Source organism: Monopterus albus, unplaced genomic scaffold, assembly GCF_001952655.1.
Source record: "Monopterus albus unplaced genomic scaffold, M_albus_1.0 scaffold353.1, whole genome shotgun sequence".
Lineage (NCBI taxonomy): Eukaryota > Metazoa > Chordata > Actinopteri > Synbranchiformes > Synbranchidae > Monopterus > Monopterus albus.
This window is the reverse complement of record NW_018128233.1, coordinates 295,691-309,650: the sequence shown is the minus strand read 5'-3', so window position 1 is coordinate 309,650 and position 13,960 is coordinate 295,691. Positions and strand designations below refer to the sequence as shown.

General features: G+C 41.5%; 1 protein-coding gene across 1 annotated transcript in view; it reads left to right on the top strand.

Annotated features, from left to right (window-relative positions):
* Window positions 1-13,960, top strand: part of sap30bp (SAP30 binding protein) — a 17,323-nt gene extending 3,363 nt beyond the window's left edge. The window contains exons 4-10 of the mRNA XM_020625375.1: window positions 3,349-3,388; window positions 9,352-9,440; window positions 11,550-11,641; window positions 11,812-11,924; window positions 12,000-12,058; window positions 12,783-12,873; window positions 13,261-13,960. Of these exons, the coding sequence (XP_020481031.1) occupies window positions 3,349-3,388; window positions 9,352-9,440; window positions 11,550-11,641; window positions 11,812-11,924; window positions 12,000-12,058; window positions 12,783-12,873; window positions 13,261-13,442 (666 nt within the window). The 3' untranslated portion in view covers window positions 13,443-13,960. The remainder of the gene's footprint in view (window positions 1-3,348; window positions 3,389-9,351; window positions 9,441-11,549; window positions 11,642-11,811; window positions 11,925-11,999; window positions 12,059-12,782; window positions 12,874-13,260) is intronic.

The window sequence follows — 13,960 nt, the reverse complement described above, 5'->3', positions numbered from 1 at the left end:
GTGAAAGTGAGTCACAAGCCTAACAAACAGGACAGTGCAAGTCAGAAAAGATCTGCTTTGACTGAGACTTTGCTTTCATAATCTGATAAGCTGTTGTTTGGCCTTTTTAGTATGCTATGACATAAAGAGGGGATAACAGTGCTGCCAGTGTAAAGAACTAATGGTCATTTTAACACTGGGTAATAATGCATGTATCGACACGAGGAGCATTATTTCCATGGAATAGAAAGAACATTTATGGAAACAGTGTTACTTATAGGGTAAAATTAAATAATTACTATGTGCACAGGGTTTCTATTCAGCCATGAGGCTGAACAGAATGACACATCTGAAGATGATTGATAAACCTAAATAAATGAGGACAATGCCCCCATCCACAGGGCACGAGGGGTCACTGAATGGTTTGATGAGTATGAAAATGATGTGAATCCTATGCCGTGGCCTTCACAGACACCAGACCTCAACCCAGGTGAACACCGATGGGAGATTTTGGAGCGACATGTTAAACAGCGTCTCCACCAGCATCATCTAAACAACACATGATGAAATATCTTTTGGAAGAATGGTGTTCATCTCTCCACTAGAGTCCAGAGACTTGGAGAGTCAATGCCAAGGAGCACTGAAGCTGTTCTGGTGGCATGTGATGGCCCAGCACCTTACTGAGACACTTCATGTTGGTTTTTCCTTTGATTTGTCACCTGTCTGTTTGTATTCTAAGCTGAAGCAACAGAAGACTGAGCTTTGTGTTCACGTCCTGCTGCAGATTTAGATTTATTAGTTGAGGCTAATGAATGTTTGTTTGAGCTCTCACTCTGTGGTCCCATTGTTAGTTCTTGAAGTTATCATATTGGTTAGTTGTGAATGGCATGTGCTTCTTGATGTTTTGATACAGTTGTGGCTAATTATAGACAAGGAGGTCATGGCACAATTACTTTGACATCTGTTATAGCTGGGTTGGAGGGAAATGTACTGAGTTGAGAGGTTTCCATTCAAGCTGAGCAACAGAGTTTCTGTTTGCAAATTGCCAAACATTTACCCTGCTAATGTTTTAGCCTTTGAAACTGTATTCAGACTTTTTGTAATTTTTTACAGCCATTCCTGGTTTCCTGATGCATTCTAAGGACTTTAGTGATGCTCTGTCATTTCATGTAACATCACCAGAAGGTTTATATTTTAGGTTTTGAGTGAGCTATCCAGATGAATATTGCATTGACCATTGTAAAATCTGCTACAGATACTCTAGAGGGTGTTGTTCAGTAACTTTGGTGATCCCTTACTTTTTGCTCTAGAAACATTATCTAGTCAGATTTCCCTTTTTTCCTATGTATGACAACATATGTACAAAAGTGATGACATTTCCTCAGCTGTACTTTGTGTTTTGGGCTAATGAGCACATTGTAGCATGCTAAAATGCTAAATTAAGAATTAAGAACACAGTAAAGATAATGCAAATAGAAACAGCAGCAGGTTAACATTGTTTTTATGAACATGTTGGCATGCTGAGGTTAACATTTAACAGAAAGCCTCATTGCACCCTAGTACAGCTTGATAGTTCTGCTAGCATGGCTGTAGCCCGTTAGCCTTGAGCATGACCAGTGTTTTTACTCTAAAAAATGGGGAAAACCGATACTTCGGTCATCAGAGGTATGATGGAAAAACAAAAAATGAGCTTTGAGATGGAATAGGGTGATCTGCATGTTGTTATTTTTAATCTCTCGCCTTAAGAGTAGTGATGTTGAAGTTGTGCCATTTGTGACGTCACACCTAACTGTGAAATCTGATACATGCAGATAAGCCCACCCACTACCCGCAAATAATATATGTTTATGTTATGTTATGACTTCCGGAACAGCCTGCTAGAAGACAGGAAGGAATCTGGATTACCTTTAGAGATGGATTTAGAGGAATCTAAATGACTTTGGGTGAATTAAATATCACAGAGTCTGTGCAGATTCTCAGTCATCCAGGTCATAGTAAACTGAAAAAACTGGACTAGATTCCTAGGTCCTCTTTTTTTTTCCAAAATGTCACAGATATTTTTCAAATACAGAAATGGGTCAAAAGGGCCATGATATCAGCTCAGAATAGTAGGAACACTTCTGAATATAATGTAGTACAGTACAACACCACCTTTAACTCTGACCTCAATAATACACATATAATTAAGTTTATACATTTCACAATTTCAACAAAAACTGAAACATGTTGAGCTTCATAAACACAGATGTTAAGGAGGATGTGTTGTATAGAATTGCATACAATTGCACAGGTGTATCTAATAAAGTGGCTGGTGAGCGTATGTTGTTCACAGTCTCAAAAAAGAACAGACACAAAGGAAACACTAAGAAAATGATCTCTTTGGATGGACCCCATGTGACTGTTATTTTTGTTTATTGTTTATGTTGAGCCTGAAATGATAAGTAATTCAGAGGAACATTTAAATGTTACTTTTCTGTTTCCCAATGTATTTGGTGTCATCGCAATCAACCACATTCAGCTGCAAATCAGCAGTTTAGGTTTTGGTTTAAATAATCTCAGCATGTTTTGGTAAAGACAGCTCAAAGTAGATGGCTAAATGTACATTTTATATTCAGAAAGTCCTTGGAGATGCTGCTCCTGTGCTGCAGGTATTTGCCTCACTGTGACCTCTGACCTCTCTGTGAAGGGTGGCCAAATGGAGAAGAAACTTTGCACTGGGAGTCAGTGAAGTGATGAGTATTCACTGACTGTCTCAAAAAGCAGATGCCAATTTTTTTAATTTTCTAGTTTTGGGGATTTTTTTCCCACCATGCCTTTCTGTCCTCGCTCCTCTTCTAATGTGGTTGTGCAGTTGCTAGGTGACCACATGATGGCTGATAATAACAGCACTGTTCTACGCTGAACCTGTGTTATGCCCACAGTGCTGGCACAACAAGCAGCATATTTCAGAGGCTCTGTAAGACTCCTCCTCCTGTCGAGCCAAGGCATTTGCTGAAAACAGCCAAGATTTACTGTTCTGACTTTACTGACTTCTTTGAAACTGTTCCCCTGTCTGCTTCTGTTCTGTGCAGTCTGTTGCATTAACATCTGTGATTTATAGATTTCGGGTACAAATGGAATGAGATTTGGTCTCCAGCTTCAAATGTTTTCACCCAAACTGGCTCTGATTGTTTTAAGATTTCACGTTACCTAGTCCAACTGTAATCCACTGTACGTAACACAGTGGAACATGGTTCAGTAATATCTACCACTGTTGGTGGGTCTGTTTCCCTCCACCAGGGATTGGTAATTAGATTCTTAAAGAGACTAAAATATCCTGTTTCTCTCTTCTTTCCCTCTCTGCCATCTTCTTTTCTTTTTTTTTTATAGATCCCAGAAGCAGAAAGAAAGGACCCCAATGAGTTAGTTGGTGAGTATTATAAACACACATGCACTGTCGAGCTCTCAGTAGAGTACAAAGTATGGATTACAAATTACAGTGCCTCTAAAAAGTATTCACCCCCTTGGATGTTTTACCCTTTTATTGATTTTATAAATCGGTCATGGTCAATGTAATTTGCCTTTTTTAACAAACAAAAAAAATCACAAAAACTCTAATGTCAAAGTGAAAACAGGTTTCTACAAAGTAATGTCAATTCAATAAATATATGTAATGTGAAATAAGCGATTGCATAAATATTCACCTCCTTCAAGTCAGTATTTAGTAGACGCGCCTTCAGCTGCAATCACAGCACTGAGTCTGTGTGGATAGGTCTCAATCAGGCCTGCACATCTGGACGCTACAGTTTTACTCCATTCTTCTTTGCAAACCTGCTCAGGCTCTGCCAGGTTGCACAGCCCTTTTCAAGTCCAGCCACAAATTTTCTCTTGGGTTGGGGTCTGGGCTTTGACTTGGCCACTCCAGAACACTCACCTTGTTGTCTTTAAACCATTTCTGTGTAGCTTTTGCTGTATGCTTCAGGTCATTGTCTTGCTGGAAAATAAATCCTCTCCCAAGCCGTAGTTCCCTTGCAGACTGAATAAGTTTGTCCTCCAGGATTTTTCTATATTTTGCCATGTTCATTTTACCCTCTACCTTTACAAGCCTTCCAGGGCTGGCTGCCAAGAAGCAAGAAGCTTTGACTGGTGAAGAACCCGGGCAGCAGTTGTTGTACACAGAGTCTCTCCTATCTCAGCTGCTGAAGCTTGTAACTCCTTCAGAGTGGTCATAGGTGTCTTGTGGCCTCTCTCACTAGTCTTCTTGCATGGTCACTCAGTTTGTGAGGACGGCCTGATCTAGTCAGATTTAGACATGTGCCATATTCCTTCCATTTCTTGATGATCGATTTAACTGAACTCTGGGGGATGTTCAGTGCCTTAGAAATGTTTCTGTATCCATCCCCTGACTTATACTTTTCAATAACCTTTTCTCTGAGCTGCTTGGATAATTCTTTTGTTTTCATGGTGTAATGGTAGCTAGGAATACTGATTAACCACTGATTGGACCTTCCAGACACAGGGTTCTTTATACTACAATCACTTGAGACACATTCACTGCACTCTGGTGATCCCCGTTTCTCTAACTGTGAGACTACTAGCACTAGTTGGTTGGACCTCTGTTGAATTAGGTCAGTCATTTTAAAGTGGGTTAATATTTATGTAATCACTTATTTCCCATTACATTTTTATTTAATTGACATTACTTTGTAGAAACCTGTTTTTACTTTGACATTAAAGGAGTTTTTTTCTGTATTTTTTTTTTTCGTCCAAAAAGCCACATTTTATTGTCCATGATAGATTTATAAAATCAGCAAAAGGGTAAAACAGGGAGTGAATACTTCTTATAGGTACTGTGTCTGCAGGTCTTGATAAGTCATGCATTAAAAAAGCCCTTAGATGGTGTCAAAAACACTTAAGTATAATATATAAAATGCAAATAAGTATATTCTTGTGTTGATTTGAAGATGTTTTTGCATCCTAGGCATTATATATCAGACCTGTCACAAACACTCACTACTGGTAGTTATTCTCAAATAATGGGTAAATGTTGATGGCAAGAAATTTAAATGAACTTCACTTTTTTTGTTAGTAGTTCATCCATCCATCCATCCATCCATTTTCTGCTGTTTATTCAGGTCTAGATTTGTTATATATTTATGGAAAGGAATTATTGTTATATACAGCTGGAAAGTATATTAATAAATCATTTTAGGCCATGTCCCTGTTGTATTTTCCATCATACTTTCATACACAACATGATCATGGAACAGGTATTAAATTCCCATTGTTATAGCACTAAGTCTTAAATTTAACTTGATGAACTCTGTAGAAACTGTGTATTCTTAAAAAGGTTTGTAATAAATTACACTTGTTATAGTAACATTTTATAAAACCTACAGAGCCCAGCTGTTTTAAGAGATGACTGAGCCTTTTTTTAAATGCCTTTTTAAAAGAAATGGAACTAATGTACTGCAGCGTGAAATTGTGACCTGTGGGCTTGGGATATGATTGGTTTGATAAAGAACCATACAGAATAACACCCGTTTCTGGATGTATCAGCATGTATACTAATACAAATATAAAGTAGGATACAGTGTAAGAATCAGGCTTTTACTCCTGATTGTGTCATCTGGGTGTGGGTGCAGTAAATGTATGAATCATTAACTATACCCAGGTGAGTGGTAAAAGCCGCTTTGTCCGCCGTCTGACTAACAGATGGGTTATGAAGGTTGAATACAGGTGACTGCAGTGGTTGGTGAGTAATGACTGATCTGAACCTGTGTGTGTGTGTGTGTGTGTGTGTGTGTGTGTGTGAGTGAGTGAGCGAGATCAGAGCGGATATGAGTGATATAAGGAGTGGTTTTCTGTACCAGCTGTTGGCACTAGTAGTTCCCTCTGTGCTGTTTGTTCATACAGGCCTGTAGCTGGATGCAGACGTTAACTCTGACTATGCAGTGCTGCACTGATATTCATTTATCATTTAACTGCAAAATAATATAATGTGTTGCAATGAGAGCAGAGAACTGATTCTAATCATTTAAATAATATGATTCCTTCATGTGAAATAATTTTACTGTGAAAGGGGTGTCTTACTGAATCTAAGTTGGAGATGATTTATTGATCCGACTGGTTGTTGAGTTGAATGAAAATAATATTCTCGTGTCTGTTTGCATCCTCGCATGTTGCCGCTGTGTTCTGAAAGTGTACTAAACTAAGAAGCCTCCCTTTCCACTCCGTCCAACATGCTCCATGGGAGAGACAGCTGTAGATTAGTCAACTCCCACAGATTTGCACCCTCGGTCATTATCACTTCCACTCTTCCACTAACAGCCTCAAAAAGAAATCGCAAAGGAAATGTACTTGAGCAATTTTTAGTTTTCCGAACAGCCACCATCAGTAGTCAGTACACTAAAAGTGTGCCATTCATTGAACATGCTCATTTATGTGTGAACGATGAACTAAACGATTCACTTTGCAACTAACATGAACTTGCATTTTGTTACCGAGCAGGGTGATGAACTGAGCAGCAAAGGCTTCATTCAATACAGACAATAAGTGTAATAGCAATGTGCTAAAATGACACCGTCTCTCTCTAAGTTTTGCTCCAGATTCTAGGATTGCCTGTTTTGATTTCTGTTAGAATCACACCCTCCACATCAGCACCGTTGTATCCTGTTAACACAGAGTGACTCACCACCCACTTGTGCTACACGAGACTTGAAAAACAAACGCACCCTGAAGCTGCAGCAGACGGCCGAACCATAAGTGGAGGGAGATCAGCATAGACACTCAGTTCACTGGCATTTTTTTTTTAAGAGATTGATTGACAAAGAACATCCAGGAATAACAATGAAGTGATATTTACATATAGCTAATGTGCACACAGAGTGTGTGTGGTGCACTATAAACAATGCTGCTTACAGCAACTTTTTTTGGAAATCATGGCCAGTGCATGGGGCCATTCAGGCAGCGCAGCTACTAGGGGTGAGTGATGGATGGGTAGGAGCAGGTTCGACTGCCAAAATGTTCCCACAGCTCAGAGCAGCTCATTTAAAAAGAAAAAATGAACAGTAACTAGTTTAGTTTTGGGTCCGTGAAATAAAATTCAAACTTGTAAACCATGAACATGAGCTAGTTCATTTTGATGTGTGTGAACTGAACTTTGAGCCATTTCTTGTGAAGTGTGAACTTGCACAACACTGACTGCAGCGGCTGACCGGGCCTGGACACTTGACATTCCTGCAGCAGAGCTCGGCTCCTCCGTCTTGTCTGTCAGTAAATGTCAGTGCGTCTGGCAAAAGGCTGAAGACAGCTCTTTGTCTGTTCACTAAAGGGAACCGCATTGTGCTTCTGTCTGAAAAAGACCCTCAGGGCACAGATTGTGACTTTCTGGCTGTTTTCAGTGGAGACAGATGGTAATTTTGAAGCTGAATATAATCTTTTCTCTGTCCCTGTATTCTTCCTGGTAGCACAGCTGTTGTATAAGAATATTTGGCAGTTACCGATCAGAATTAGAAACAGGGATATTTATTACACAGTCTGTGGTTCATTCACTGCCACTGTGGAGGCTACAGTTTATTTTGGTGTTTAAATTTGGTGTTTTGGCTTGTTTAGCAAGGTTGCACAATTATCAAGCAAATCTCCTCTTGTCTTCAGCGGATTAGTATCCACGGTGCTTAAACCCCTCTTCCAGCTACAATGTGTAATTGTCTGTGACAGCGGCACATGTGTGTGTGAAATGAAGCGCTACCACCTAATGCATGTGACTCACTGGGCTTGTCTTGTCAGGCTTTTTTACTGTTTGCAGCTACAGTTTTTGTCTGTGTTCAGGTACGGAGTGTACAAAGTAGTTAAATGCATGGAGACATTTATCATTGTGTAACTGTGTACCTGCTCAGTTTTTTCTCCACCAGAAACGTGGGAGCCTACATTCATACATGCTTAGTGTTACTTGTGTGTTTAGCCAGCAAAGGCAATGCCCTGTCCCTCCTTTGCCCTGGTGGGGGAGGTCAACCACGAGCATATCCACTCTGGCGCACTGAACCTTCCTGACGTGAAGGACATAAGGCTGGCAAGTCCATATGCACACATGTGAATCTGTGTTCCCACGTGATCAGCAGACCAAGGATAATGGCAACATCCAGCACAGGAGCTGTCTGAGTATGAGCAGATTGTTTGATGGCAACCTTCAGTATGTTTCAGACATGTTTCTGTCAGATACATTTGATAAATCAGCTGAGCCAACATGATATCTGAGATGCACTCATTGTAGGTCTGTCAGTAAGCGTCCGTGTGACCAGACATTACAGTACAGAAATGTCACACATGTTTGGTATAATATCCACATATATGTTGAAGCCAGAATAAAAAAAGTGATCTGCAGGTGCATGCTATATACTGTATTCTTGGAAAGCAGAACAGAGCGCCTCTGCCTGAGTCCACCTGAAACACTGGTTTATTTTAATTTTTATTATACAAGTTTATTTGTTAGCTGTACACGTCACACTCTGTGCATATTGTGGCCGCAATCCTTTTTTGTGTAAAAAAACCAACAACAACAAACAAACTGTTGGATGATATACCCTTAGTGGATCTGTCTAAAACCCAGTATCAGACATACTATAGTATAGATGTTTGTTACCCAGGGCTTTACTGAAATAGAGAAATATTGGAAATCATAGCTTAAAGTGAAAGTAGTTGACATAAAGAGGTTTCAGAATGTGGGACTGTGGAATTTTTCTCTTTAGCAAGACCAAGACAGCACTTCTGAAAATAATCTTCCTGTGTCCAGTCAGGTTTTTACATGTCGATGCTCTGCACAGAAAGTCAGCAGGCAGAAGCGTCTGCACTTGCACATGTAAACATCACGCAGCTTGCAGCACTTACCAGAGCGTGAATGACAGTAAAGACCGTGTGTCTGGGATACAAAGTGACAGTGAAGAATGCCTGGCCTGCAGTCAGAGAAAGCAGAGAGAAACAAGTCTGGCAGGGAGAGCGCAACAAGGGATGGGTCCAAAGGGAGGGAAGGGGAGACTCCCTTCTCCTTACAAGCCCCAACAACAGCCTCTCTCGGCCCAGGACATGCACTCCTCATACCAGACTGCCCAGTAAAACTCACTGGCATCCACTCGGGACTGTGATGAACAGATTCACCAAAGATGTTTGCTTAGCACTCACTCAACCTTTGTTTCGTTAGTTCTCCAGCACACATTCACATCCCACCTTCCTACTGGTTTGCCATCTGTTACTTCAAACACTAATACAGATTTCGTTGTCCTTGTTCAGTACAATACCAATTTCTTAAGTCCTCATTTGGCTTGTATAGACTTGCAGAGAGGGAAAGGAGTTGAAAAGATACACTGGCTAATGTTGATGTTTCTGTCTTCTGGCCAGCTCTATTCTCAGAGAAGGTGAGGAACATGTCACCTGACCAGATCAGGATCCCCCCTGAGCCCCCCGGACGCTGCTCGAGCCAACTGCAGGTAGACGCACCTCCAGTGTTACTGGATTGTTTAACCGCATACCTTTCACTGCACACCTTGTCTTGTAGCACACTATCATTGCCTCCCGCAGGCAGTTTTTAGATCACCACCAAAGTCACAGTCACGTCTGTTAATCAGACTAGAGGAAGAGGGTGTGTGGATGTTGGTGGGGTTGTGGGTTTTCTGAAAGCTCGACAGAATAGTCCCGGTTTTCTGTGTTGTGTCTTTTAGTCAAAGTCATAAATGGATTTTTCTAAAATAGGAAGGCTCATTGGCTCCTAAAGGGGGATATTGCTTTCATAAACTGACAGTCTGCACTTGCCCCTTTGGCAGATCCACAAAGTTTAGAGTTTGAAGATCAAGAGTTAAAGTTGAAAGTTTTAATGGGTGAACGCTTCCTCAGTCAGAGACTACTTGTCCAATTCCATGCGCCAAGTGGATAATCTAGAAGTTTTCCTCACTCCCCTCTGGGCTTAGAAATAAATTCTGGCAGCTACATACATTCTGAGACTCACCCCTGTAATTAAACCAGCACGCAGTGTCTTCTTCTGTCACTTTTGCATCACCAGCACTGCTCTCTTTCTGCTTTGCTGAGTTGATTTGGTGTGGTTAACTGCAGTAATATTTGTTCTGTGAGGCGCTGAGGCAGGTCAGGACACACAGCTGACTTAGTGAGTGAGCAGCTTAGCAGCTGCCCCACTGGGCAGATGATTATCTACTAATGATTCACCTGAACAGCGTGGATATCCCTGCCCTCAGGACACAGAGGGGCAGGAGCACATCAACATGTAGAATTCAGTGTAATTGGATTTTGCAAATGTTTTTACAGTAAGTTGGCTTTTTTTCCTGATTGTTTCAGCATCACTGAATGTATCCATTTTGTGAACACTTTCCAGGTGCCTTTTGTAATCATGCCCAGAGCTTGAGTTAAGAACACTGACTGCCAGAATCCATGTGCTCGAGACTGGAGCTGAAACTCTAATTTGTCCACAGAGAAACAACCGTATTATTTTGTTGTGGAAGTAGTGTGACTACATATCAACACACCAAAACCCCATAGGAAGGAGGTACAGGTGGATGATTAGGGCAGCCAAACGTTTGGCACTGACATGGGAGACCTCTGCTCACCTTGTTTCCTGCTATTGGTCAACACTGATTATCGGGGCCCTCCAGTTATTTTAGACGCTCATATGGCTCCAGGATCCTACATTTCCCATAATGCAACTCGTGTTTCATTAAACTTGCCCTGGCTGGTAGACAGTTTGTTTTTCAAACTATTCCTGCCCCGTTTGTAACGGTCTTTCTGATTAAAGACAATGTCAGGGTTATTTTTTCATGCTTGATTGAACTCCTTCACTCCAGCAAAGTAAGATCAAAAGTGTTTAAAGAGACCTTACTCCTTTTTGCTTCAGCTATGTATCCACTTGACATTTAAACTGGCTTTAATGTGTGAAGTAAGTGGTGTACCGTTTTAACTGATCAATCAATTAATTGCCTTTAATCAGCTAAAAAGCCAAACATTTACAGTAGCGTTGCCTTTTTCCATTTTTCCATGTTAGCTCTCATTTATCACTCTGGATGCTTTGGCTACTATTGCCAGCTCCCGGTGGCTTAGCTGAACCTGGTTGTCAAATATTTCTCCGAGGTATCAGAAACTACAGTATATATACAATAGCTCCATTCACACTGACCCTAGCTTGAGAAGAGTTAGTCTCATAGAGTGGCCTCACCAAGTAATCGGTCCACTTTGCACCCCTTATTATGTTGTAAATTTAATTTTGATTGACTGAAATAGCCAGTTTTACCCAGCAGTCTACACTTATAAACCTTTGATGACAGAGTGGAAAACATGGTTTTGGAAATGTTTGCAAACCTGTTTTCACTTATGAGGTATTGATTGATGAGCAAAAGAACAATTTTATCAATTCAAAATGGGATCTCCACCACAGACTGTGCAGGATGTTCAGGCTTCTGAATACCCTCTGAAGTTTATGACACACTGACTGTGTGTCTTGCCAAATACAGAGTGTGGAGGAAGCTGAGGTCCCACACTGAGAGGTGACCTCCCATATGTCCACATCCTTCAGCAATTTGTTTGTTTTATAACAGGAGAAGATCCACAAGCTGTATGAGAGGAAGCTCCATGGAGATTTTGACACGAACAGCCACATCCAGAAAAAGAAAGAATTTCGAAACCCCAGGTATGCACCTCATGCACCCATAGCTACAAACACACACCAACTGTAATTTACATGTGATAACAGATAAACCTATTGGTGTAGGTGCTTGTGGAGCATATTCATTTTCTCTGCCCAGACCCACAACCGAACAACACAATGTCTTATTAAGCCTTTCTTTGGTTTTCTTGCAGTATTTATGAGAAGCTCATTCAGTTCTGTGGTATAGATGAGTTGGGAACGAACTACCCAAAAGATATGTTTGATCCTCACGGCTGGTCAGAAGACTCGTACTATGAAGCTCTATGTAAGTCCGTCCATTTATTCTCCACAGTTCTGTGTGATTACATCCCTGCACTCACACACAGTTATATTCTTGCAGCCAAAACCCAGAAAGTGGAGATGGACAAACTGGAGAAAGCCAAAAAGGAGCGGACCAAGGTGAGAATTGGCACAAAGAAGAGGGGATTATTTTTCTGTCAGTTCTCTTCTGCACCTTCGTCAAGGGCAAGTCTCCACCAGCTGCACTTAATTTCTACTTCATGTCCTCCATCAAACATGCAGAAATGAAGTTGCCAAGTTCAGCTCTTGTAATAGCAGCTCAGGCCCAGCCCAGTGCTGAGCCATGCCCATTTGCACTGGGTTTTCCTGTAAGTATAAACATCTCTAGGACAAGAGTGTCTGATTTGCTTTCGTGGCCTTTGCTATTTTCTCCTGGAGTAGTTATTCAGAGTTAAATAGTGTGTCAGTGGGGGACTGACAGGTGATAGGCGTCTCCTAGAAGCATGCACACGTGGATAGAATCCAGTGCTACATGCTGCTGTCAGCAGCAGCAGTATCATCCCAGCAGCTGCAGCTTAGTTGGAAACTTGACTTGAACCAACATGTACCCTACAGGAGCTGCACTATTATTCTGTGCTGTGAATGGTATGCAGGCCACAGTAAAGCTGACATAAGAGGAGTAAGATTTTGATGTGAGACGGCAACAAGACAAAGGCAGCGAGTAAATTCCTCCCCCCTCACTCAGTATATACTGTTACCGTGGCCTTGAGCAAGGCACGTAACAGCCCAGATACTTCAGTGGAGCTTCTCAGTGACCAGCAGCAGGGGTTACAGATCAGATACGGATTTATATAAACGGTCTAATATTGTGTGTGTTTGACAGATTGAGTTTGTTACGGGGACTAAGAAAGGCACCAACCCCTCCAGCACAGCATCGTCCACCACCAGCAACACCAGCACCACCACAGCCACTGGTAAACATCTAGCACCGCACAGCTTCAGATCCTTTCAGACATGGTAGCCTTACATGTCAGGTTGGTGTTTAGATAAGAGGCACTTTCCTGTAAAAGTAACATTACCGGGCCAAACCCTGTGATGTTTACGTAACTGAACACCATCACACTGACAGTGAGCTAACCGTGAGCACATGATGGTCACTACTTAAAACACGTGGTGCATGCTCCTAAATATGCACAAGCCAGACAAGATGGAGACCCAACCCTAGAAGAACAGCTAAAATCATTATGAATAGTGGTCAAAACCTGGACTGGGTGAAGTAATGTCCGGCCTATTCACAGTGCTGGTTGTGATTTGTGTCCTGTGCTCACCTCACTTATTCGCCCTCTGGTTCTTCTCCTCAGCAGAGGCCCAGAAGAGGAAAAGCAAGTGGGACTCTGCGATCCCTGTGACCGTGGCCCAGCCCACCCTCATCACTACCACCGCCACCCTGCCTGCTGTCGTCTCGGTGACAACCACTGCGAGCGGCACCAAGACCACTGTCATCTCTGCAGTAGGCACCATCTTAAAGAAAGCAAAGCAGTGAGCTTTGTTTCTGAGAGTGAGTCGTTCAAACGGTGACTGACATGAAGACATGTGTCCTCTGTATGTGAAAAGATTCAACAGAAGACAAATGACCTGAGGGACACTTGTGTACATGTTTTTGAACCAGCCTAAAAATTCCCTCCACTACACATGGACTTAAAGACTTCACTGCCTTTTCTTTTTGGGTTTGTATCTGCACTATGCAGATCTCATGCTGATGAAACATTTGCTGTTCATTTGTTTATATATTGACAACAGTTGTTAAAGAGGTAAACAGAATAAGAACATGACAATGGTGGTTGAATAAGGAAAATAGTCCCTCACGGACCTGTTAGAAATATTCTGTTCATTGTTCTGGTGCAGTATTTTCATGCCCCCCTGGAGCCGTCATGTGTAATTGCTTGACAGTTTTTCTTTATAACATATTCTCTCAGCTCTGAAGTAAGTTTTTTTTTTTTTAACTCTTGTACATATGTATTGAAGATGTGGTAAATAAATGGATCAGATGTTGCCTTTTCA